This window comes from Jaculus jaculus, chromosome 8 (assembly GCF_020740685.1).
Source record: "Jaculus jaculus isolate mJacJac1 chromosome 8, mJacJac1.mat.Y.cur, whole genome shotgun sequence".
In the NCBI taxonomy this organism is placed as follows: Eukaryota; Metazoa; Chordata; class Mammalia; order Rodentia; family Dipodidae; genus Jaculus; species Jaculus jaculus.
In genome coordinates this window covers 141,648,271-141,669,855 of record NC_059109.1, presented here as the reverse complement: position 1 = coordinate 141,669,855, position 21,585 = coordinate 141,648,271, and the positions used below count along the sequence as shown (strand labels likewise).

Below are 21,585 nucleotides of genomic sequence, written 5' to 3'. Positions count from 1 at the left end.
AGACCTCCATACACACCTGCAAACACAGACATAAGAGTTTTTAAAAGTTTTTTTAAAAAAGTAATAAACATAGAAACAATGCAGAAATCCTCCAAAGATGAAATCTTGAGACCAGGTATGGTATCATGTATCTGATCCTAGCATCCATGAAGCAGAGGCAAGAGGATCAAGATTTTGAGAGCAACCTGGGATACAAAAGGAGTTCAAAGACAGCCTGAGGTACAAAGCAAAACCTCAAAAGAACAAGGGTTGGGGATGCATGTAGTTCAATAATAGACTGCCTAGCATGTCCAAAGCCCTGGGCACCATAACCAAATCACACATAAAAACTGTATAAGTAAGTGCTGGGCATGCTAGTGCACGCCTTTAATCCCAGCACTGGAGAGGCAGAGGTAGGAGGATCGCCATGAGTCTGAGGCCAGCAGAAGACTACATAGTGAATTCCAGGTCATCCTGGGCTAGAGTGAGACCCTACCTCAAAAAAAAAAAAAAAAAAAAAAACAACTGTGTAAGTGCTGGGTGTGGTAGCACATGCCTTTAATCCCAGCACTAGGGAGGCAGAGGTAGGAGAATCACCATGAATTCAAGGCCAACCTGAGACTACATAGTGAATTCCAGGCCAGCTTGGACTAGAGCAATACCCGACCTCAAAAAACCAAAAAGGAAAAATACTGTCTAAATAATGGTACAAATAAGCTACCCTCCCTCTCTCAATTACAAGGCAGAGCAGACATAGACATAGAAATACAAAAGGTGAAATTTATAAATCAGTAAGTTATTGTTTTTATTATAAAATACTTGCTAATTATAAATTTCAAAAAGTACAGTAGAGGTGGCGCACACCTTTAATCCCCCAGCACTTGGGAGGCAGAGGTAGGAGGATTGCTGTGAGTTCGAGGCCACCCTGAGACTACATAGTGAATTCCAGGTCAGCCTGGGCTAGAGTGAGACCCTACCTCAAAAAAACAACAACAAAAAAAAGTACAGTAGAAAATGTTGGGGAGGCTGGACATAGTGACTCAGGCATTTGATCTCAGCACTTGGGAGGCAGAGGTACAAGGATCAACATGAGTTCAAGGTCATCCTGAGACTACATAGTGAATTCTAGGTCACCTAGGCTACAGCGAGACTATACCTCAAAGGAAAAAAAAAAAAAAAAAAAAAGAAGTTGCCAGGTATGGTGGCCCAGGCCTTTAATCCCAGCACTAGGGAGGCAAAGGCTGGAGAATCGTCATGAGTTCAAGGCCAACCTGAGACTACATAGTGGATTCCAGGTCAGCCTGGGCTAGAGCAAGACCCTGCCTTGAAAAAATAAGCACTCAGGAGGCAGAGGTAAAAGGATCACTGTGAGTTCCAGGCTAGCTGACAGCCCAGAGTGAGACCCTACCTTGGGGGGGGGGGGAAGCAGTGTTAGGGATTTGGGGCTGAAAAGATGGCTCAGTGGCTAAGACGCTTGCCTGCAAAGCCTAATGATGAGGGTTCAATTCCCCAGTACTCATATAAAGCCAGATGCACAAGGTGGCTCATGTGTCTGGAGTTATCATTTATTATAAAATACTTGCTAATTATAAATTTCAAAAAGTACAGTAGAGGTGGTGCACGCCTTTAATCCCAGCACTTGGGAGGCAGAGGTAGGAGGATCGCTGTGAGTTCGAGGCCAGCCTGAGACTACATAGTGAATTCCAGTTCAGCCTGAGCTAGAGTGAGACCTATCTACCTAGGAAAATGAAAAAAAAAAAAAGGTAAGCAAAAAAAAAAAAAAGGCTTGTGGAAAGATGACTTAGTGGTTAAGGCATTTGCCAGTGAAGCCTAAGGACCCAGGTTCAATTCCCCAGTACCCACATAAACCAGATGCACAGGTGGCATATGCATCTGGAGTTTGTTTGCAGTGGCTAGAGGCCCTGGCATGCTCATTCTCTCTCCCTCTTAAAAATTAAAACAAATATTAAGATAAATATTGCTGATTTAAATTTTATTTATACACATACTTAAGGGACAGAAACGTCCTGGAAAGTAATTGTTAAATAATAATATGTAACTTTTTAACTTTTCAAATTAATAACAAGATTTTTAAATGTGTGTTTCCCTCAGGATTGTTTAAAGTTGTTTGTTTTTTTCCCCCCCTCAAAAATAAATAGTGGTAACTATATGTTTTCTATCTTCTAGCACCAACTGCTGTAAAACAATGCTGCAAATAATGCTTGAATGAAAGTGGCTAAGTCATCCTTCAGGAACTGAGCTGATAACCTCCTCTATGTAGACCAGCTGACAGAAAGCTGGAAGAAGCCATTCTGCATGCAGTTCAATGGGAGAAAGAGAAACCACCAGTGAAGATACTCAACAGTGGACACTGCAAGCCTTATATTTGGCCAACCAGGCCAAATGAGCCAACAGGTGCAATAGTGGCACATCTGTCATGGTGGAAACCAACTGCCCTCTAATTGGACTGGAGGCCCGCTCCATGGGGCGGAATACGTGCCTGATACTGAAAACTTAAAACAGGTAGTCATGAGCCCTAGGGGTGCAACGTCTGCTGCTGTCTGGCTAAATGTATATACTATGCTCATCAAACTGCCCAGTAACCACTTCTCTTAATGTGCATAACCATATATATAAATTTTGTTTGTTTGTTTTGTTTTTTGAGGCAAGGTCTCACTCTAGCACTCTAGTCCAGGCTGACCAGGAATTAACTATGTAGTCTCAGGGTGGCCTCTAACTCATGGTGATCCTCCTACCTCTGCCTCCCAAGTGCTGGGATTAAAGGTGTGCACCACCACGTCCAGCTTCATACCCATGTATTAATACTAATCTCACTTTTGGTAGAGAACCTTGTCTTTTCTGATGGCAGTGACCTCAGTGCTGGGAAGGAGTGCCAGGAGCGCTCAGCACTGCAATATCTCTATCACACCTTCCAAGGCTCAGGGTCCATTGCGGAAGAGGTGGCAGAAAGAAAAAAAAATGTGAGAGCCAAAGGAAGGGTAGGACTCCATACAACATGCTCCTCCAGACACAAAATGGCCTAGATACCCATGACCTCACAGCACCTGGTACTACACAAGACTATTATAATAGCAGGAAAAGGTCATGACATCAAAATAAGAGAGACTGATTGAGAGGGGGAGGGGATATGATGGAGAATGGAGTTTCAAAGTGGGAAGTAGAGGGAGAGGGGACATTACCATGGGATATTGTTTATAATCATGAAAGTTGTTAACAAAAAAATAACAAAGCAGGGTGTGGTGGTGCACGCCTTTAATCCCAGCTCTCAGGAGGCAGATGTAGGAAAATCACTATGAGTTTGAGGCCACCCTGAAACTCCATAGTGAATTCCAGGTCAGCTTGGGCTAGAGTGAGACCCTACCTTGAAAAAAATAAATAAATAAATAACAAATTTTAAAAAATACTGTGGGGCTGGAGGGATGGCTTAGCAGCTAAGGCATTTGCCTGCAAAGCCAAAAGGACCCCGGTTGGATTCCCCAGGACCCACGCTAGCCAGATGCACAAAGGGGCACATGCATCTGGAGTTCGTCTGCAGTGGCTGGAGGCCCTGGGGTGCTCATTCTCTCTCCCTCTTTCTCTGTCAAATAAATAAATAAATAAAAATAAAATAAAATATTTTAAAAATACTGCGCACAAGCATCTTGAGTTCATTCACAGTAGCAAGAGCCCCTGATGAGCCCATACACATTCATTTTTTCTCTGCTCACCAAAAAAAGACAGAGGGAGGGAGAATATACTTATCCCCTACGATGGTCTCACATCTCCAAGGGACAGGGAAGTACATCACACAGGGCTCGCCCTTTACTTGTGCTGAGTGCACTGTGCTTGCATCCCCTGCAGAGATACTCATATATACACAAAATCACAACTACTCTCTATAACAGAACAGAATTCCTTGCTTTTCTTGTAATGTGTGGTGAATGCACATATGGCCCCTGTGGATCCCACATACTTGCCTGTGGTGCCTAGAAGGGAATGTAAGGTGTTCCACTCCATTAACTAGAGTTTCTTACTGATCCTCGAGTGAGCTGTTTTACACACACACACACACACATTTTTTTTTTCCTTCAAGGTAGGGTCTTACTCTAGACCCGGCTGACCTGGAATTCACTCTGTCATCTCAGGGTGGTTTCAAACTCACGGCAATCCTCCTACCTCTGACTCCCAAATTCTGGGATTAAAGGCATGCACCACCACACCAGATATATATTTTTTCTTTTTCCTTTGCATGAGCTACAGTGGTTCTCAGGTCTCTGCTCCACTATAGGACTGAGGTTACAAACACACATGATCACAACCCAGCTGTTTATATGGGTCCTGTGAATCAAACTTGAGTGGTCTCTCAGGCCTTCTCAAGTCCTTATGCTTGTACAAGAAGCACTTTTTACCACTAAGCCTTCTCTCTAGCCATAATACAAAGTACCTTTTCATAACAAAATACATTTCCACATTTATTTTTATTTTGGTGGATTTTTTTTATTTGTATTTTTTGGTGCTAGGGAATTAAACCCAGTGTTTTGTTTTGTTTTTTGTTTTCTTTTTGTTTGTTTTGTTTTTTCGAGGTAGGGTCTCACTCTAGCTCAAGCTGACCTGGAATTCACTATGTAGTCTCAGGGTGGCCTCAAACTCATGGTGATACTCCTACCTCTACCTCCTGAATGCTGGGATTAAAGGTGTGCGCCACCACACCTAGCTAAACCCAGTGTTTTGTGTATGCTAAGCAAGCCATCTACCAAATGAACTACATTAGCAGCACTTGTTGGGTTTTTTTTCAATACCATCTATAGGAAAATCCACATGACAAACTCTTACCTGGCTAAGCCTCATGTCCATCAAGGTGTTCCTCGCTTGGCCAATCTTCCTCATGTCCAGCTCTCCTGTACCAGGTGTCATCAATCCTGGTGTCATTCCACCTGGGTATGGAGTGTTCAGGCCACCTGGATACGGGGTGTTCAGACCTCCAAATTGCTGTGGGGGGAGGATAAAAGCCTTATACTGTCATACTGAAGATCCTCACCACCTTTGAATACCCTACTTGGTCTGCAAGTATGGCCATAGTACAGATATAGAAGTATTCAATCCAACACCACCCATTCTTCCCACCACACCCATATCCAGATCAAAGGAACTCCATTCTTTTTCCATTCAGATGCTCACAGTCTGTCGAGGATCCACAGAAGTATGGTTCTCTCCAGTTTGTAAATGCTTGGCAAAGAAACTGTCAGGAACAGGGGTCAGTTTCTCATAACGTGGATTCCGCTGACGTTTATTTCTGGCATCGCCAACCTCTGGAATACTTAGCCACTCTTCTTCTGTGACTTCTGCCAACTTCCTCTGGAAACATTCAGGCCCAAAACATGAATTACCTGCATGACTTCACAGCTCAAGTGGCACTATGCTCACTCTCCCAAGCCCATATCATTATGCCTTAGAAAAGACTTGTATAGGGCTGGAGAGATGGCTTAGCAGTTAAGCGCTTGCCTGTGAAGCCTAAGGACCCCGGTTTGAGGCTTGGTTCCCCAGGTCCCACGTTAGCCAGATGCACAAGGGGGCGCACGTGTCTGGAGTTCGTTTGCAGAGGCTGAAAGCCCTGGCGCGCCCATTCTCTCTCTCTCCCTCTATCTGTCTTTCTCTCTGTGTCTGTCGCTCTCAAATAAATGAATAAAAAAAAAAAATTTTTAAAAAAAGACTTGTATAGAATGCTTTCCCAAGAGCTGAGAAAATGGCTCAGTGGTTAAAGGCATTTGCTTCCCAGCTCACTTTCCCAGGCACCCACATAAAGATAGAGAGACCTGCACCATCAAGACATTCTGACACCCACATGAAAAGAGATAAATTTAAAAGAAAGAAAGAAAGAGAGAAAGAAAACAGAACTGGAGAGATGGCTTAACATTTACAGCACTTGCCTGTGAAGCCTAAGGACCCAGGTTCAATTCCCCAGTACCCATATAAGCCAGATGCACAAGGTAGCGCATGCATCCAGAGTTTGTCTGCAGTGGCTGGAAGCCCTGGCATGCCTATTCTATCTGCCTTTTCCTCTTCCTCTCTCTCCCCTGCCCAATAAACAAATAAATAAAACAGAAAAGGCTTTTTTTTTTTTTAACTGTTTCACTAAAATGTAAATTATTAGGTCATTATCCAAAAAGAAAAGAGTATGCCTAAATGAGTTAAGGTATGGTGGCATAGTTAAGGTATGGTGGCATTAATCCTAGCACTTGAGAGGCAGAGTTGGGTAGGAGGATCATTGTGAGTTCAACGCCAGCCTGGAACTACATAGTGAGTTCCAGGTCAGCCTGGCCTAGAGTCAGGCCCTACCTCAAACAAACAAACAAACAAACCAAAAAAAAAAAAAAACAAAACAAAAAAAAAACAGGGCTGGAGAGATGGCTCAATGGTTAAGGTGCTTGCCTGCAAAAAACAACACAAATTCAGTTCCCCAGCACCCACATAAAGGCAGGAGCATATAGTGGCTCGTGCATTTGTAGTTTATTTGCAATGGCTAGAGGCCCTGTCATGCCCAGTCTGTCACCTTCTCTTTCTCTGTAATTTTCTACTTGCAAATAAATAAATAAAAATAAAAAATATGGGCTGAAGAGATGGCTAAGCAGTTAAGTGCTTACCTGTGAAGCCTAAGGACCCTGGTTTGAGGCTCTATTTCCCAGGACCCATGTTAGCCAGATGCACAAGGGGGCACATGAGTCTGGAGTTCGTTTGTAGTGGGTGACTAAAGGCCCTGGTACGCCCATTCTCTCTCTCTCTCCCTCTCTCTATCTGCCTTTCTCTGTCTGTTGTTCTCAAATAAATAAAAGTAAACAAAAAATAAGAAATATAGTTGGGCATGGTGGCACATGCCTTTAATCCCAGCACTCAGGAGGCAGAGGTAGGAGGATGGCCATGAGTTCAAGGATACGCTGAGACTACATAGTGAGTTCCAAATCAGCCTGGGCTAAGAGTGAGACTCTACCTCGAAAAATCAAAAGGAATGACTAACAAATAAATAAAAAATATATTGTCTATATGGGCTGGAGAGATTGCATAGTGGTTAAGGTGCTTGCCTGCAAAGCCTAAGAACCCAGGTTTAACCCAGGTTTAACTCCCCAGTACCAATGTAAAGCCAGAGACACAAAACGGCACATGCATCTGGAGTCCATTTGCAACAGCTACAGGCTCTGGCATTTCTATCACTGCCCCCTTACAAATAAATAAATTAAAAAAAATTAAAGGCTGGGTACGGTAGTGCACACCTTGAATCCCAGCACTTGGGAGGCAGAGGTAGGAGGATCGCCACAAGTTTGAGGTCACCCTGAGACTACATAGTGACTCCAGGTCAGCCTGAGCTAGAGTGAGATCCTACCCTCAAAATGCCAAAAACAGCCAGGCGTGGTGACGCATGCCTTCATGCCTTTAATCCCAGCACACGGGAGGTAGAGGTAGGAAGATCACTGTAACTTCAAGGCCACCCTAAGACTACATAGTGAATTTCAGGCCAGCATGGACTACAGTGAAACTCTACCTAAAAAGAAAGAAAGAAAGAAAGAAAGAAAGAAGGAAGGAAGGAAGGAAGGAAGGAAGGAAGGAAGGAAGGAAGGAAGGAAGGAAAGAAAGAAACCAAAAAGCTGGGCATGGTGGCACGTCTTTAATCCTAGCACTTGGGAGGCAGAGACAGTAGGAGGATCCTCCTGAGTTTGAGGCCACCCTGAGACTACATAGTGAATTCCAAGTCAGTCTGAGCTACAGTGAGACTCTACCTCAGGGGGGAAAAAAAAATTAATTACAGAAGAAAGTTTATTTGTCCCACCTGCTACAGCAATATGGAGCTTTAACATGCATACGCAAATGATTAAATATAACGAAGCACAAACTTCTAAGCAATTACCCTTCTGAAGGAAATAAAGAACAATGTAAGACCTCAACATTACTGTATCAGAGAAGTTTGGCTCGTTGCTTAGGGGAGGACCTGGAAATCAAGAAGCCAGGCATCTGCTTACCTTGAGATCTGAGAACTGCTGCTGGATTTTGGGACGTTCCATTCGGTATTTCTCAATCTCTTCTTTCTCCCGTTGCTCTCTAGGAAATAAAATATGAACTTGCACTATAAAAACTGGATGTCAACTGAAGGTGCTGGCACAAGCTTTGGTCCCAGAACTTAAGAGACTGAAATAGGAGGATCCCTGTGGCTACACAGTGAGTTTCAGGTCATCCTGGGATACAGTGAGATCCTGCCTCAAAATAAATAAATACTGGATGCCCATTTTAAAATAAAGCTGGTTTGTTTTATGTATTTTAATTTTGAAAAGTTCTAGGAATTGAACTTAGGGCCTTGCATATGCTATGCAAGTACTCTACCACTAAGGCTGTATTTCCAGCTCTATTTGTTATACTTTTTTTTTTAATGGTTTTTCGAAATAGGGTCTCACACTGGCCCAGGCTGACCTAGAATTCACTATGTAGTCTCAGGGTGGCCTTGAACTCTAGGCGATCCTCCTACCTCTGCCTCCCAAATGCTAGAATTAAAGGCATGTGCCACCACGCCTGGCCTTGTTATATGCTTTAATTATATCACCCAGGAAACAATTCCACACACTGAGCAGCTAACTCAACTATATTTTAAGGTAAATATGAATTCATAAATCTAGTAATTCAATTACTTACCAAATGGGAAGCAGGCAGAAATTTAACACAATTATCTTAGCTAGACATATAGATGTTGAACTCAAGTTATAACTTGTTCGTGGGGTTACTTCAAAATAAACCTATTATAAGCAAAAATAAATTTAAGACAAATATGCATTTTAATTAGAGCTGGGTGTGGTGGGCATGCCTTTAATCCCAGCACTCAGGAGGCAGAAATAAGCAGACTGTTGTGAGTTCAATGCCAGCCTCAGACTACAGAGTGAGTGTCAAGTCATTCTGGACTAGAGTGAAACCCTATCTCAAAAAAAAAACAAAACAGCCGGTTGTGGTAGCACATGCCTTTAATCCCAGCACTCGGGAGGCAGAGGTAGGAGGATTGCTGAGAATTCAAGGCTACCATGAGACTTCATAGTGAACTGGGCTAGAGTGAGACCCTACCTTGGAAAACAAAAATCAAACACAAAAGAAAAACAGAGGACTGGGGAAATGGCTTAGTGGTTACAGCATTTGCCTGTGAAGCCTAAGGACCTGGATTCAAGTCCCCAGGACCCACATAAGCCAGATGCACAAGGGAGCACATGTGTCTGGAGTTCATATGCACTGTCTAGAGGCCCTGGCCTGCCTGTTCCCTCCCCCCACCCTCTCTCATAAATGAATTAAAAAAAAAAAAAAAAAAAAGCCAGTCGTGGTGGTGCACACCTTTAATCCCAGCACTCAGGAGGCAGAGGTAGGAGGATTGCCATGAGTTTAAGGCCACCTTGAGACTACATAGTGAATTCCAGGTCAGTCTGGGCTATAGCAAGACCCTACCTCAAAGAAAAAAAAAAACTTTAGGCTGGCCTACAAAGCCTAACACCCACTCACTCTCCAGGTCCCATGTAAGCCAGATGCACAGTAATGCAAGTGCACAATGTCACACATGCACACAAGGGGGTGAAAACATATGGAGTTCAACTGAAGTGGCAGGAGGCCCTGGAGAACCAATTCTCTCTCCTCTATCTAGCATTAAAAAAAAAAAAAAAAAAAGGGCCAGTCTGTTGGGGCTTACCTCAAAAAACAACCTTGAGTTTTTGTCCATAAGATAAACAGAAAAACATCCATTGGTAAGAACTTGAATATATTATGATAAGGGGCTGAAGATTTAACTCAGTAGGAGAATGCTTGCCTAGCATGTAAAAGGCTTAGGTTCAATTAAACCAAAAGGAAAAAAAAGCAAACAAAAACAAAGTAAACCTTAAAGAATGTACCATAATAAATAATGCTTGGACAAGCCCACACCTCTCCATGAGATGCAACAGGGTTCCTGATGGGGAGCTACACATACTCACACTTGTCAGATTTCCTGGCCAGGAGGTTCCACCTGATTTTTAACAAACCTTAGGTTCAATTTCCCTTGCACAGAAAATAAAAGACCAGAACAAACTAAAGGATACTGAAGAAATAGGTATCCAATCCGTAATTTAGGCCTTCTACAAGATTGAACTCTTCAAAATCTCTATCATGAAGAGATTAAATTAATAATTCTAGAAGGTAAGACCCGATGCCCCCAGTTGTGATTCTGATTTATCCTGGTCAAAGGAAAAAAATTCTACAATGTTCTAGCAATGGGCTACTGTGTAACACAACTGAGGTTCATGCTGCCAAGTATAATAACTGTTGGAGTTACTTTTTCATTGCTAGGACAAACATTTGACCAGACATCAACTTATAAAAGGAAAGGGTTTATTTCAGGCTTTCAGGGAAATTTCAGGGAAAACTCCATCAATGCCAGAAGAAACTGGCTTTAAAAAAAAAAAATAATAATTTACCTTCTTTCTTTTCTTCTTTCATCCATCCTTTTATCCAGAGCTGCATAAATAGCATCTGCTTCCTCATCATCTTTTTCATAGGGCCCACTTGAAAAGAGGCTCCCGGCATAGCCATTAAACTACAACCAAACAATACATTTAAAAGGTCAGCTTTCCCTCCATAGAGAAACCATATCCACTTATAAATTACCTATTATGTTTTTCATAAAACTAATCAAAACAAGAACCAAACTATAGCAATTTTCACTGTCATGCAAGCACCAAGTGCATGAAGGATAGAGGAGCCATCCCAATTGGAAGAGACTAAGGAAAGACAAGATGTGATGGGGATGTTGACCAGGTCTTATGCCAAAGACATTCATGGAAACACTATAAAAGACAAATAAGACCTGTAGCTGAAGATTAGGAGAATCCTGAAGCTCATGGGCTAGCTAGTCTGGTATTCACAGCAACAAACAAGAAAGACACTCGGGCTGAAGAGATGGCTTAGCACTTAAGGCATTTGCCTATGAAACCAAAGGGCCTAGGTTCGATTCCCCAGGACCCACATACGCCAGATGCACAAGGTGGCACATGCGTCTAGAGTTCATTTGCAGTGGCTATAGGTCCTGGCACACCCATTCTCTTTCTGCCTCTTTGCCTTTCTCAAATAAAAAAAATTAACTTTGGTTTAAAAAAAAAAAGACAGGGCTGGAGAAATGGTTTAGCAATGAAGGTGCTTGTCTGCAAAGCCTAAGGACCCATGGTTGACTCTCCAGATCCCATGTAAACCAGACACAAAAAGGTGAGGCAAGGGCAAGGTCACCCATGCCCACTAGGTGGTGCAAGAGTTGGGAGTTTGACTGCAGTGGCTAAGACCCTAGCATGCCAAGTCTTTATCTCACCCTTTCTAAAATAAAATTTAATTTTTTTAAAAAAATTTTTATTTATTCCAGAGAGAGAGATTGGCAATGCCATGGCCTTGAACCACTGCAAACAAACTCCAGACGCATGTGCCACCTTGTGCATCTGGCTACGTGGATCCTGGGGAATTGGAACCTAGGTCCTTTGGCTTTGCAGGCAAGTGCCCTAACCACTAAGCCATCTCTCCAGCCCCAAATTTAAAAAAAAAAAAATTTTTAAAGAAGATATTTTAGAAAAAAAGAAAGAAACTCTTTCAAAGAAGTTAGAAGCTAAAGACCAATACCGCAAGATTGTCCTCTAGCCTCCACACATCTGTGGCACATGCACACCCATAAATAACTTGCACACATACACAAAGGACTAGATCTGAGTTAAAAATAGATGTCAAACACAAAATGGCCTGGATATCCATGACCTCACAGTGCCTAACACTACCTATATATACCTATATATAAGACCATCATAATAGGAAGAAAAGATCATGACATCAAAATAAAAGAGACACTGATTGAGAGGGGGAGGAAAAAGATGGAGATTAGAGTTTCAAAGGAGAAAGTGGGGGGAGTGAGGGAATTACCATGGGATGTTTACAATTATTATAATTACAATTATGGAAGTTGTCACTAAAAAAAAAAAAATAGGCCTGGAGAGATGGCTTAGTGGTTAAAACACTTGCCTGTGAAGTCTAAGGACCCTGATTCGAGGCTCGAATCCCCAGGACCCGCGTTAGCCAGATGCACAAGGGGGCACACATGTCTGGAGTTCGTTTGCAGTGGCTGGAAGCCCTGGCATGTCCATTCTCTCTCTACCTCTTTCTCTGTCTATCGCTCTCAAATAAATAAAATAAAGCCAGGCGTGGTGGCACACACCTTTAGTCCCAGCACTTGGGAGGATGAGATAGAGGATTGCCATGAGTTGTTCAAGGCCAGCCTGGGGCTACAAAGTGAGGTCCTGTTCAACCTGGACTAGAGTGAGACCCTACCTCAAAAATACCAGCTGGCCAGGCGTGGTGGCACACGCTTTTAATCCCAGCACTTGGGAGGCAGAGATAGGAGGATCACTGTGAGTTCAAGGCCACCCTGAGACTACATAGTGAATTCCATGTTAGCCTAGGCTAGAGTGAAACCCTATCTCAAAAAACAAAAACAAAAACAAGCTGGGCTGAGTGATGAATGCCTTTAATCACAGCACTTGGGAGGCAGAAGTAGGAGGACCACCATGAGTTCAAGGCCACCCTGAGACTACATAGTGAATTTTAGGTCAGCTTGGGCTCGAGTGAGACCCTATCTCAAAAACCAAAAAAAAAATCAATCAAGGGGCTGGAGAGATGGCTTAGCAGTTAAGGCGCTTTTCTACAAAGCCAAAGGACCCAGGTTTGATTCCCCAGGACCCACGTAAGACAGATGCACAAGGTGGTGCATGCTTCTGGAGTTCGTTTGTGGTGGCTGGATGCCCTAGTGCACCCATTCTCTCTGTTCCTCTCTCCCTCTTTCTCTCTCTCTCTCAAATAAAAAAATTTTTAAAAACTGCAACAATCACTGAAATATAGCAAGCACAAACACCAATGTGCAAAGACAAGTGATTAGTATTTTGTATTTTTAATGTTTCTCTGACATATGACTACAGTTGGCAAATGGATCTCAGCCCTCCCCATGGAGACTAACTGGGTAGAGTAACTACAGAAGTCCAACAAAAATCACCTCATCATAGTTGGTATCATTCAGGTCCTCATCATCGTCATCAGCAGCCTGGTTTTTCTTCATCTGATCTCCCACAGTTCTCTTGCCTGGCGGGGCATGGCGATCATCCACAGGATCGTTGGCATCCCGGGCAGGCCCAATGTCTGACCGGGTGGTGAAGCCAGTGGCACTACAGGACACATCATTATTTGGGTGACCCTGATCCCATGCTCTCTCTCAGTCTTCAATTACTAACATCCCTTCTTCTCACACCTCTGGGAACCTCCAAAAATTCTACTGGCAGTTAAATGCACTTTCACTACTGATCTCTGTTTGCCTGAACCTTTTGACCTACCCTGAGTAGGTCACAGGCGATTTCTTTTCACTCCAAGGGTCCCCATTTCTCCTCTGTAACACTGTTGAAGCCTTCAAAACTCCATCTCCTTAAATTCCAGCCTCATATTTCCAACTGCCTGCTGAGTACGATTCCCTCATTCTCAATGAGACCCAAATTACACTTCCTCCTTTATGCACCTGGTAGCTGCTCCAGGCTGTTCAGGTGTTAACAGCAATGCCACCCCAGGCACCAACAAAGGCACCATGACATCACCTTTGTCACCTTCTTTTAGCTTTCTTCATCCTGTCTACCCCCAAGTACTACTAACTCTACCTCCAAATCTCTCCTTTCCAGACCATGCTTCCCAACACAATTGGGAATCCAGTTCCTAATTGCATCCAACATTCCCTTACTTTAACCTTTGCTCTGTCAGGTGATTCTTCTCAAAACAAAGTTTTGACCAGGGCATTCCTTAGCTGGCCAGCTCCTCAAAGCCCATAGCAGCTCTACCCGAATGCTAAGTCCCTTCTAAACTCCTCCCAGCTTCATTCTCTTTCTTGCTACACATCCCACTACTCTCAGTCTCGCTTTTCCCTGAGTCTCACATTTTTCTTTCCTTTTTTTTTTTTTTTTTGTTTTGTTTTAAGAGAGAGGGAAGGTGTCAGAGATCAAATAGAGGGTCTTCTGCATGGTAGGTAAGCAATGTACCAATGGGCTACACCCAACTTGCCACTTTTGTTTGCTTGCATTAGTTTTTCCTCCCATATATGACACCCACAAATCTTCTGTCCTTATAATCCTGGCTCAAATGCTAGACATCACTTAATGTCCCTTCATTTCTGGAACAACCGTGTTCTAAATCTGTTCTTTATGTGCATATTTATACAGGCACTGAACCTCTCCTAAACTAAACTGCAGGTCCTTTAAAGAAGGTGTGTACACTTCCGTTTCTAATTCTACGACCAAGAGAGGCCTATGTTTGCATAATTAAATGCATAAACAAGTAGGATAAGCACCGCTCATTTACACAACACGTTATGATGGTCATATGTGAAGCACGCATGAGCCTTCCCTGTAACAGATTTTAACAGGTGGACTATGGTCACCCAAACTAGGGGGAAAGGATCCTTAAGGGAGGAGTGGTGTGCTAGTACTACATGTCATGTCACAACGGACCTGCTTACGGCTATTACTCACTTCAAGCACCAAAACACTGGGGCTCAGAGTCTTGCGTAGCACAGCCCCCAGTCACACCTCCTGATTGGCTGGCAGGCCTCACAACTCTGCCTGTTCCAACCGCAAAGCCTACTGAAGCCAGGTCTCCCAGTACCTTTCGGGCTAGTGTGGCCGTGGACCCTTCTCTACTGTCCTCATCTATTTTGTCCAGAGCGAGATGCTCCAAGACACCTACCCTAAACCAGGACACCCACCCCCCGGCCCAGGCCTCACCCCCGGCCCAGGCCCGGCACGTAGCCTAGCGGCGCGGGCATGCCCAAGAATGGCTTCTTCTTCTTGTTCATTGCGGCGGCGGCGGACTGCTGAGAAGGAGAAAGGCCGGGGAAGGAGAGGCCAGCTAACAGCGGACAGTCGTCGCAGGCGTCGCGGCAGGAAGCGTCGCGGCCGCACGTCACCCATGCCCCGGAAGTAGAGTGCGAGATTGCGAGAAGTCCCGCCCTTCCAGATTCCCAGACGGAAGTCAGAGTAGAAGACGAGGCCACCGCTTCGGATTGCGACTGTGGCTGCGGGGTGTGTCTGAGTACGCTAGAGCCTTCATGTGGTGTTGCGGGTAGCGTTAGGGCGCAGGCGTGGGGTTCACTGTCTCTGCTACCCCAGTAACTCCCAAGACCAGCCTCGACATGGCTGGCCTGCTCCCCAGCACCACTAGCCTCGGGCCCTGGCCACAATCCCGCCCCATTTTCCAAGGCTGACCAGTCTAGACTGGGGTAACACTCCTGCCGGACTGTGCGTTTGCCCTGTGCAACGCGCTCAGCCCTTAGCGCCCAGGTCCCGGGCCTCCTGCGGGACTAATAACAAGTGAATAAATGCAGCACTCGTCAGTGTGTGGATCAGCGGCACAAATATAGGGGTGACTCCTGCATGCACAGTGTCTTAGTTGGATTCACACCACTGTATTCTGAACACATGTTTGCATGTCCGTACTCAGCTCTGCTCCTATGAGACCCGCCACCCTCATCAGCCTTTGGGCAAAGCAGAAAACCTTTTTGGTTAGTTTCTTTCGCCTTCTTTTTTGCTGAACTAGCCAACCAGACTTTAGTGCCTAGTGCCTCGTATTAGGACTGTGAAGCAAACAGTCCTGGCTCTCTAGCCAAGTCCCTTTCAATCATTAAGCACTGATCCTGATTCAGGGGCTTCATATCGAGGACTTCCTCTCTGAAATCCACCGCGGAGTGGCAGATAGGCGAGGGTTAGCCATCTTCTCTAGAAAGCGAATCTGAGGGACAGATATCCTAGGAGATAAGGAGACTGCTCCGGCAAAGAATGAGCAAGTACACGGACAAGTGTTTAGGAGGGGCCGGTCAGGATCCCCGAGGGTAAAAGGCCCCAGATGCAGTACAGAGGGGACCAACAGTTCCCCGCCGCAAAGACCCTACAGCAGGTTGCACTGAGGCTCTGGTTGGCGAAGCCGTGCCCAGGTACGCACAGACTCCTTTTGCCCTCGTGGATACCTTCGGCACACGGCACGCAGCCCCGCGCGCCGCCGACACACCTCGGAGCTCCCGGAGCGCGCCCGGCGCCCAGGGCTCGGCGGCAGGTGCCTTGCCGCGCAGACTCGCCGGCCGCAGAGACCAGCTCAAGCGGGGCGGGGCAGCGACGCGCGTTGTCCGCCGGCCACTGTGGCCTCACCGAGCTCCGCAAGGGGCGTGTACTGGGCCCGCCACCTGCGGGCCCCATGTTCACCGAGCTAAGGTCCAAGCTGAGCCCCCCGCGAGCCCGCGCCGGGGCAGTGCGTGCGGGCTTTGGGGAACGCCGGGATGTGGACGGTGAGCGGGGATGAACTGGGTCGCAGGAATATCTTGGGCGAGGGCATTGGGGACCTAGAGGCACGACGGGGTGATCCAGCAGGCTTCCAGAGGCGGCAAACATAAGGGAAGTCAGCCTAACTGGGTCCTGCGGCCTTTGTCCAGCGTTGGGAATGGGTGGGGCGGGGATAGCGCAGCCACGGGCCTTGGGAATCAGCACGCTTTCGGCTTGGGATGGGGGATGACCGGTAGGTCCGAGCTCTTCTGTCCCTAAGCTGACACCATGCTGGGGTCACCCTTTATTTAGTGGAGAGAAAATCCTCCCACCGTCCCCAACCCTGACAGCGCTGCCGAAAGCCGAGGTATAGCCGCGCAACACCCCTAACCCATTCCTATCTAGAATTCTGACGTTGAGAATGGGAAGGACCCACCCTGCCCTAGTGTGGGCAGGAAATGGGCGGGCCCAGCTGGCCAGGTAGATGAGGCGCTGGAGAGGGAGTTGGATTGACTGGTTCACCCAGAGCTGCACGCTCCAGTCCTAGCCCAGGGAAGGCCCAGGGAAGCCCTAAGACAACTGTACCTGTTCCCTGAAAGGTACCAGCTTAGAATAAATCTTCCCATGGTACTACAGACTGTCTCAGCGGTGACCTACCCTCTGACTGACCTCAAATTTAGCGTCACCTGGAATTGAGTGGGAAAGTTGCAAGAATGGAGGTAGGCGGTATCCCACAGGAGTCTAAGTATAATATGGGCAAGTGCCAGTGCTCTCATGAACAACTTGGGGATGGGGTTGGACAAGAGCCTTAGCATGAGAATTTCATCCTGCCTTCCTATTCAGAACTTGGATGCTACAGAGACCAGGAACTGGCACCCAATTTTCTCGTTTGACTTGCAGGCACCAAACCACAGAGGCATCATTTGTTCATTCACAGTGTTTATGGGTGCCTTCTTAGCACCAAGGGCTGGGCACATCTTAGGGATCCAGCTATTGGCGTTCCCACTCATTTCAACAATGAGTCCAGAAATGACCATAAAACGGAATACAGAACAAGTGCAATTTAATTGGTGGTGGAAAAGTTTCTCCAGCACACATGTGCTGGAAAGTCCATGTCCAGTGAGCACCTTATTGACACAGTGCTGTCCTGGAGTATGCCCTGAAGAGACCACAAAGCAGAAAACCCTGCATGTGTCTGGCAAAGCCCTGTTGTCAGCTTGCCCAGAGTTCAGGCTTTTTGTCAGTGAGTCATAGTTGATGAGAGCAGCAGGGCAAGGGCCAGCTACAAACATTAAGTGTAGCTGTTGGGCACTTCCACTGTGATAGGTAGGTGAAACCTTAGCCAGACCTCCCTAACAGACGGCCTTCCAGGATATGAAGGCAGTATTTTCCATTAAAGACATATCCTATATGTTCAGTCTAGTCCTTTGTAACATGTGGGATGCTTGTATGCCAGCCCAAGGGAAGGACAAGAAAGTTAAGGCAGTCCTGGGGATAGCTCCCCTGGCCTGGCTTATAGTCTCAGGATCATCTTCCAATCTAAGCACAAGAAGCATATTTTGGGGACAGGGTGGGCTATAGGCATGTCTAGTCCATCTTTGGGGGAAGATCCTCAAAACAGCTACATGTTTTCTTCTGCCTTGGGAGTTTGGGATACCTTTGAGGTTTCCCAAGTGACTCCCCCCCCGGTTGATGGAGGGAAGATGGGTTAGACAGGGAGCTGGCTCACAGGAAGAGGAGCCTGCCCCTGACTGCTCTGACTAGGCACCCCTGCATACAGCCACTGCCCACTTCAGCTTCTGCCGGACCATCCTGGAGCACACAGTATCAGCTGAGAACATTCCCTGCCATCTGCCTCGGACACCAGGCAACAGCCTCACCTGGCATGACTCCCGTGGCCAGAGGGCATCCAGCAGCAGGCCAATCAAGCTCCTACAGCAGCCTGGCTCAGAGACTCCCCAGGTGCCCACCTAACCTCAGCCTCTGCCCTACCTGCTCTACCACCTTCACTCTACCAGACATACCTTCTCCCCTACAGGCCCGGCTGTACTCTGATCACTATGGCTTGTACCACACAAGCCCCTCGCTGGGTGGCCTGACACGGCCTGTGGTCCTATGGACCCAGCAGGATGTCTGCAAGTGGCTCAAGAAGCACTGTCCTCACAACTACCTCGTCTATGTTGAGGCCTTCTCCCAACATGCCATCACTGGTACAGTGGGGCCATGGGGCAGGGAGGGGCTAGGATGCTCAAGAAAGCCTCCACCTCACAAAGCTAGCCTTGTTTCTTCACCTAAGTCTTCCAGCGTCAGCTTCCCTTCCATGTATTTCTCCACTATATCTCTGTTCTGTCTGCTGCTTCTCTGCTTGACCTATCTTTTTTGGGGGGGGGGGCTCTTTGGTTTTTCAAGATAAGGTCTCACTTTAGCCCAGGCTGACCTGGAAGCCACTTTAGTCTCAGGATGGCCTTGAACTCATGGTGATCTTCCTACCACTGCCTCACAAGTGCTGGGATTAAAGTGTGCCACCACGCCACACTTGGCCTGTCTTTTTACTTATCTTTGTCTTTCCCTCTGCCTCTCTCCTTCCAAGTATCTCCAATCTCTGCTTCACTTTCTCTGTCTCCTTCTTTACCCTTCCCTCCCTTTCTCTCTGTTTTTTGTTTTGTTTTGTTTTTCTGAGGTAGAGTCTCACTCTAGCCCAGGCTGACCTGGAACACAAATCAATCCCATCTTAGCCCCTGATGCTGGGGTTAAAGGTGTGCACCACTATGCTTGGCTCACTGCTTTTTTGGGGGTGGTGGGGAAGGGAGATAATGGTCTCATGTAGCCTGGGCTGACCTCAAATGCCCTATGTAGTTGAGTATGACATTAAACACCTGACCCTCTTGCCTCCACCTCGCAAGTGCTGAAATTACAAGCATATGCTTTTTTTTTTTTTTTTTTTGGTTTCTTGAGACAAGTTTTCTCTTTGTAGCTCATGTGCTTTGCCTCTGTTGGCCTCTCTGGGCCTTCTTCCTTCATTCCTTTCCCCAGGCCGGGCTCTTCTTCGACTGAATGCAGAGAAGCTGCACCGGATGGGGTTGACACAGGAGGCCCAGAGACAGGAAGTGCTACAGCAGGTGCTCCACTTGCAGGTTCGTGAGGAGGGGAGGAGCCTGCAGCTGCTCAGCCAAGGTAAGTAGGAGGGACCTGGACAGCCAAGTTGGGGAGAGGGGAGGTAAATAATATGACCACAGGAGGGTAGCTGGGGATCCCAATAAGAACCATCCTGGGTACCTACCTCTCTTCCTCACTTCCATCCATCCCACAGCTTCCTTCGGAAATATGTCCTAGCTGCTGCCCAGGCTTGGACCCCAGACCCCAACACTGTGACTGGAGCTCATGGCCAAGAATGAGGCATAGCTGGCCCTACAGCCCCTTTGGATCCTGCAGAATGCTCTAGTGGCTAGTCTGACCTGGTGAACAGGCCAGGAACAGGACCACACCCTCCAGGCACCTCTGGTTGGGTACTCAGGCTGTGCTGAGAAATGGTTGGTTGGATGCTGCCTTGATGTAGCCCCTCCTTCTGGGACCCAAGCCCAGGTGCACCCCCTGGTGCTACTGGCAGCAGTGGGGCAGCTGCCTGGAACCAGACTGGGGTTTGAATGTCCCTAGACTCCCAGGGAGTCTGTTTATTTATGTTTCTTTCATGTGTCTATTCTCCATCCCTAAAGCCTTCCAGTTCTGTTCTTCCCAGGCATCACCAAGATCAGCCACACAGTGAGGCAAGCTGCCTTGGTTCTCTTTGGAATGTCCCTCCCAGGGCCCAGGAGTCCTGACTCATTGCCACGGTGATGGTCATCAGCACCTGCCTGGCCTTAGCAGTGTGCCAAGTGCTTCATGCAGTACCTATGGAATGAGCATACCCTATCCACTTATGAGAACTGAGGCTGAGAAGGGTCTAGGATGAACAAGTTCAAAAGACGAAAGTGGCATAACACAGTCTCCAGCCCTGTACAGATGACTCCATGTATAGCCAACAATTCAGCAGTGCTCCCAACATTGTTTCTGGGGAAGTTTTACTTTTAAGCATTTTCCCTATCCCTTGGTATTTGGAGACCACCTTGGAGAAACAGTCCCCTCTCTCTCTCTCTAGACTGTTTGAGGGCTTCAACATGTGACAGACACCTAACAACTCCTCCATGGGTGGTGGGTGGCTGGTGCTGCTGGGTGGAGGGGCAGTGAGGGTGGCCATGGCAGCCCCCCTTATTTTGCCCTCTCCCAATTCCCCCAAGGATTCTAATCTCAGGGACAGCAGAGGCTGAGCCTCTAGTCCCCTCCATGTGCCCATAGCTGGCCTTGGAACTTGAGTTTGCTCATTGCATGGAAGTCCTGAGTGAAATCTGACAACTGTCCTGATACCACCCCATCCCTTGTGTCTGCCTGCTTCTAGAGTCCCCACCCACCTGGTGCCAGAGGGCCAATTCCTGCCTACTTTCTCTATCCTCTGTCTTGCCTACCCCATGCTCCTGTCCTATCTTCCTTGGTTTTCACTCATTTTTTTAATATACCCTGACAAAAAAACAAAATAAGAAATAAACCTGGTTTTCAAGTGCCCACAGTGCTGGGTCTCTGAGGGTGTCAAGCCCAGTGCCTGCAGATGGAACCACTAGGGGGCAATAGTGTTACATCTTGGAAAGGCTGTTAACATCAGAGGGCCCCGGGATGAACCAGAAACTTCAGGCATTGAGGTATGGATGGCATCCGAGTGGTGGACACAGCATCCCTGGCATACTTAAAGCCACAGCCCAGACATACAAAGTCAGGCTCCTGGGGGTCCTGTAACAAACAGTGGACTCCAACAATAGAAACTGATTCACATGGCCATGGTGGCGCACACCTTTAATACCAGCACTTAGGAGAAGTGAGTGCCAGGTCAGCCTGCGCTAGAATGAGACCCTATCTTGAAAAAAAAACAGAGAAAGAGAGAGGAAGAAGAAGAAGAAGAAGGAGAAGGAGAAAAAGAAAAAGAAGAAGAAACTGATTTATGAGGGACTGGGACAATGGCTTGGTGATTAAAGGAGCTTGCTTGCAAAACCTGTGAGCCAAGGTTCAATTTCCAAACCACTGATGCAAAAAAGTGGTACAAACCGGGCATGGTGGCGCATGCCTTTAATACCAGCACTTGGGAGGCAGAGGTAGGAGGATCACTGTGAATTCGAGGCTACCCTGAGACTACATAGTGAATTCCAGGTCAGCCTGGACTAGA

At 46.6% G+C, this 21,585-nt stretch overlaps 2 protein-coding genes across 3 annotated transcripts in view; one reads left to right on the top strand and one right to left on the bottom strand.

The window, feature by feature from the left end:
* Positions 1-14,980, bottom strand: part of Prpf6 (pre-mRNA processing factor 6) — a 63,524-nt gene extending 48,544 nt beyond the window's left edge. The window contains exons 1-6 of the mRNA XM_004669527.2: positions 14,811-14,980; positions 13,046-13,214; positions 10,443-10,561; positions 7,989-8,067; positions 5,158-5,334; positions 4,813-4,968 (exon numbers count right to left, since the gene is read on the bottom strand). Coding sequence (XP_004669584.1) covers positions 4,813-4,968; positions 5,158-5,334; positions 7,989-8,067; positions 10,443-10,561; positions 13,046-13,214; positions 14,811-14,881 — 771 coding nt within the window. The 5' untranslated portion in view covers positions 14,882-14,980. The remainder of the gene's footprint in view (positions 1-4,812; positions 4,969-5,157; positions 5,335-7,988; positions 8,068-10,442; positions 10,562-13,045; positions 13,215-14,810) is intronic.
* An 84-nt stretch (positions 14,981-15,064) lies between these two features.
* Samd10 (sterile alpha motif domain containing 10) lies at positions 15,065-20,933 on the top strand. Of its 2 annotated transcripts, none has more exons than XM_045156775.1 (5): positions 15,065-16,015; positions 18,118-18,299; positions 18,376-18,547; positions 19,371-19,511; positions 19,648-20,933. In XM_045156775.1, exons 1-5 carry the CDS (start codon positions 15,928-15,930, stop codon positions 19,668-19,670), a joined length of 606 nt encoding a protein of 201 aa, XP_045012710.1. In that variant the 5' UTR covers positions 15,065-15,927; the 3' UTR covers positions 19,671-20,933. The 2 variants fall into 2 exon arrangements, with proteins under 2 accessions (XP_045012710.1, XP_004669583.1); XM_004669526.2 differs by lacking the exon at positions 15,065-16,015 and adding an exon at positions 16,217-16,363.
* Positions 20,934-21,585: the final 652 nt, after the last annotated feature.

Excerpts from the sequence above, each read along its gene's own strand:
- Samd10 (XM_004669526.2), top strand. The coding sequence starts at position 16,273 with ATGTTCACCGAGCTAAGGTCCAAGCTGAGCCCCCCGCGAGCCCGCGCC. Across the intron at positions 18,300-18,375 it reads CTGGCTCAGAGACTCCCCAG|GCCCGGCTGTACTCTGATCA; the intron begins GTGCCCACCTAA and ends TCTCCCCTACAG. Across the intron at positions 19,512-19,647 it reads CCTGCAGCTGCTCAGCCAAG|CTTCCTTCGGAAATATGTCC; the intron begins GTAAGTAGGAGG and ends TCCATCCCACAG.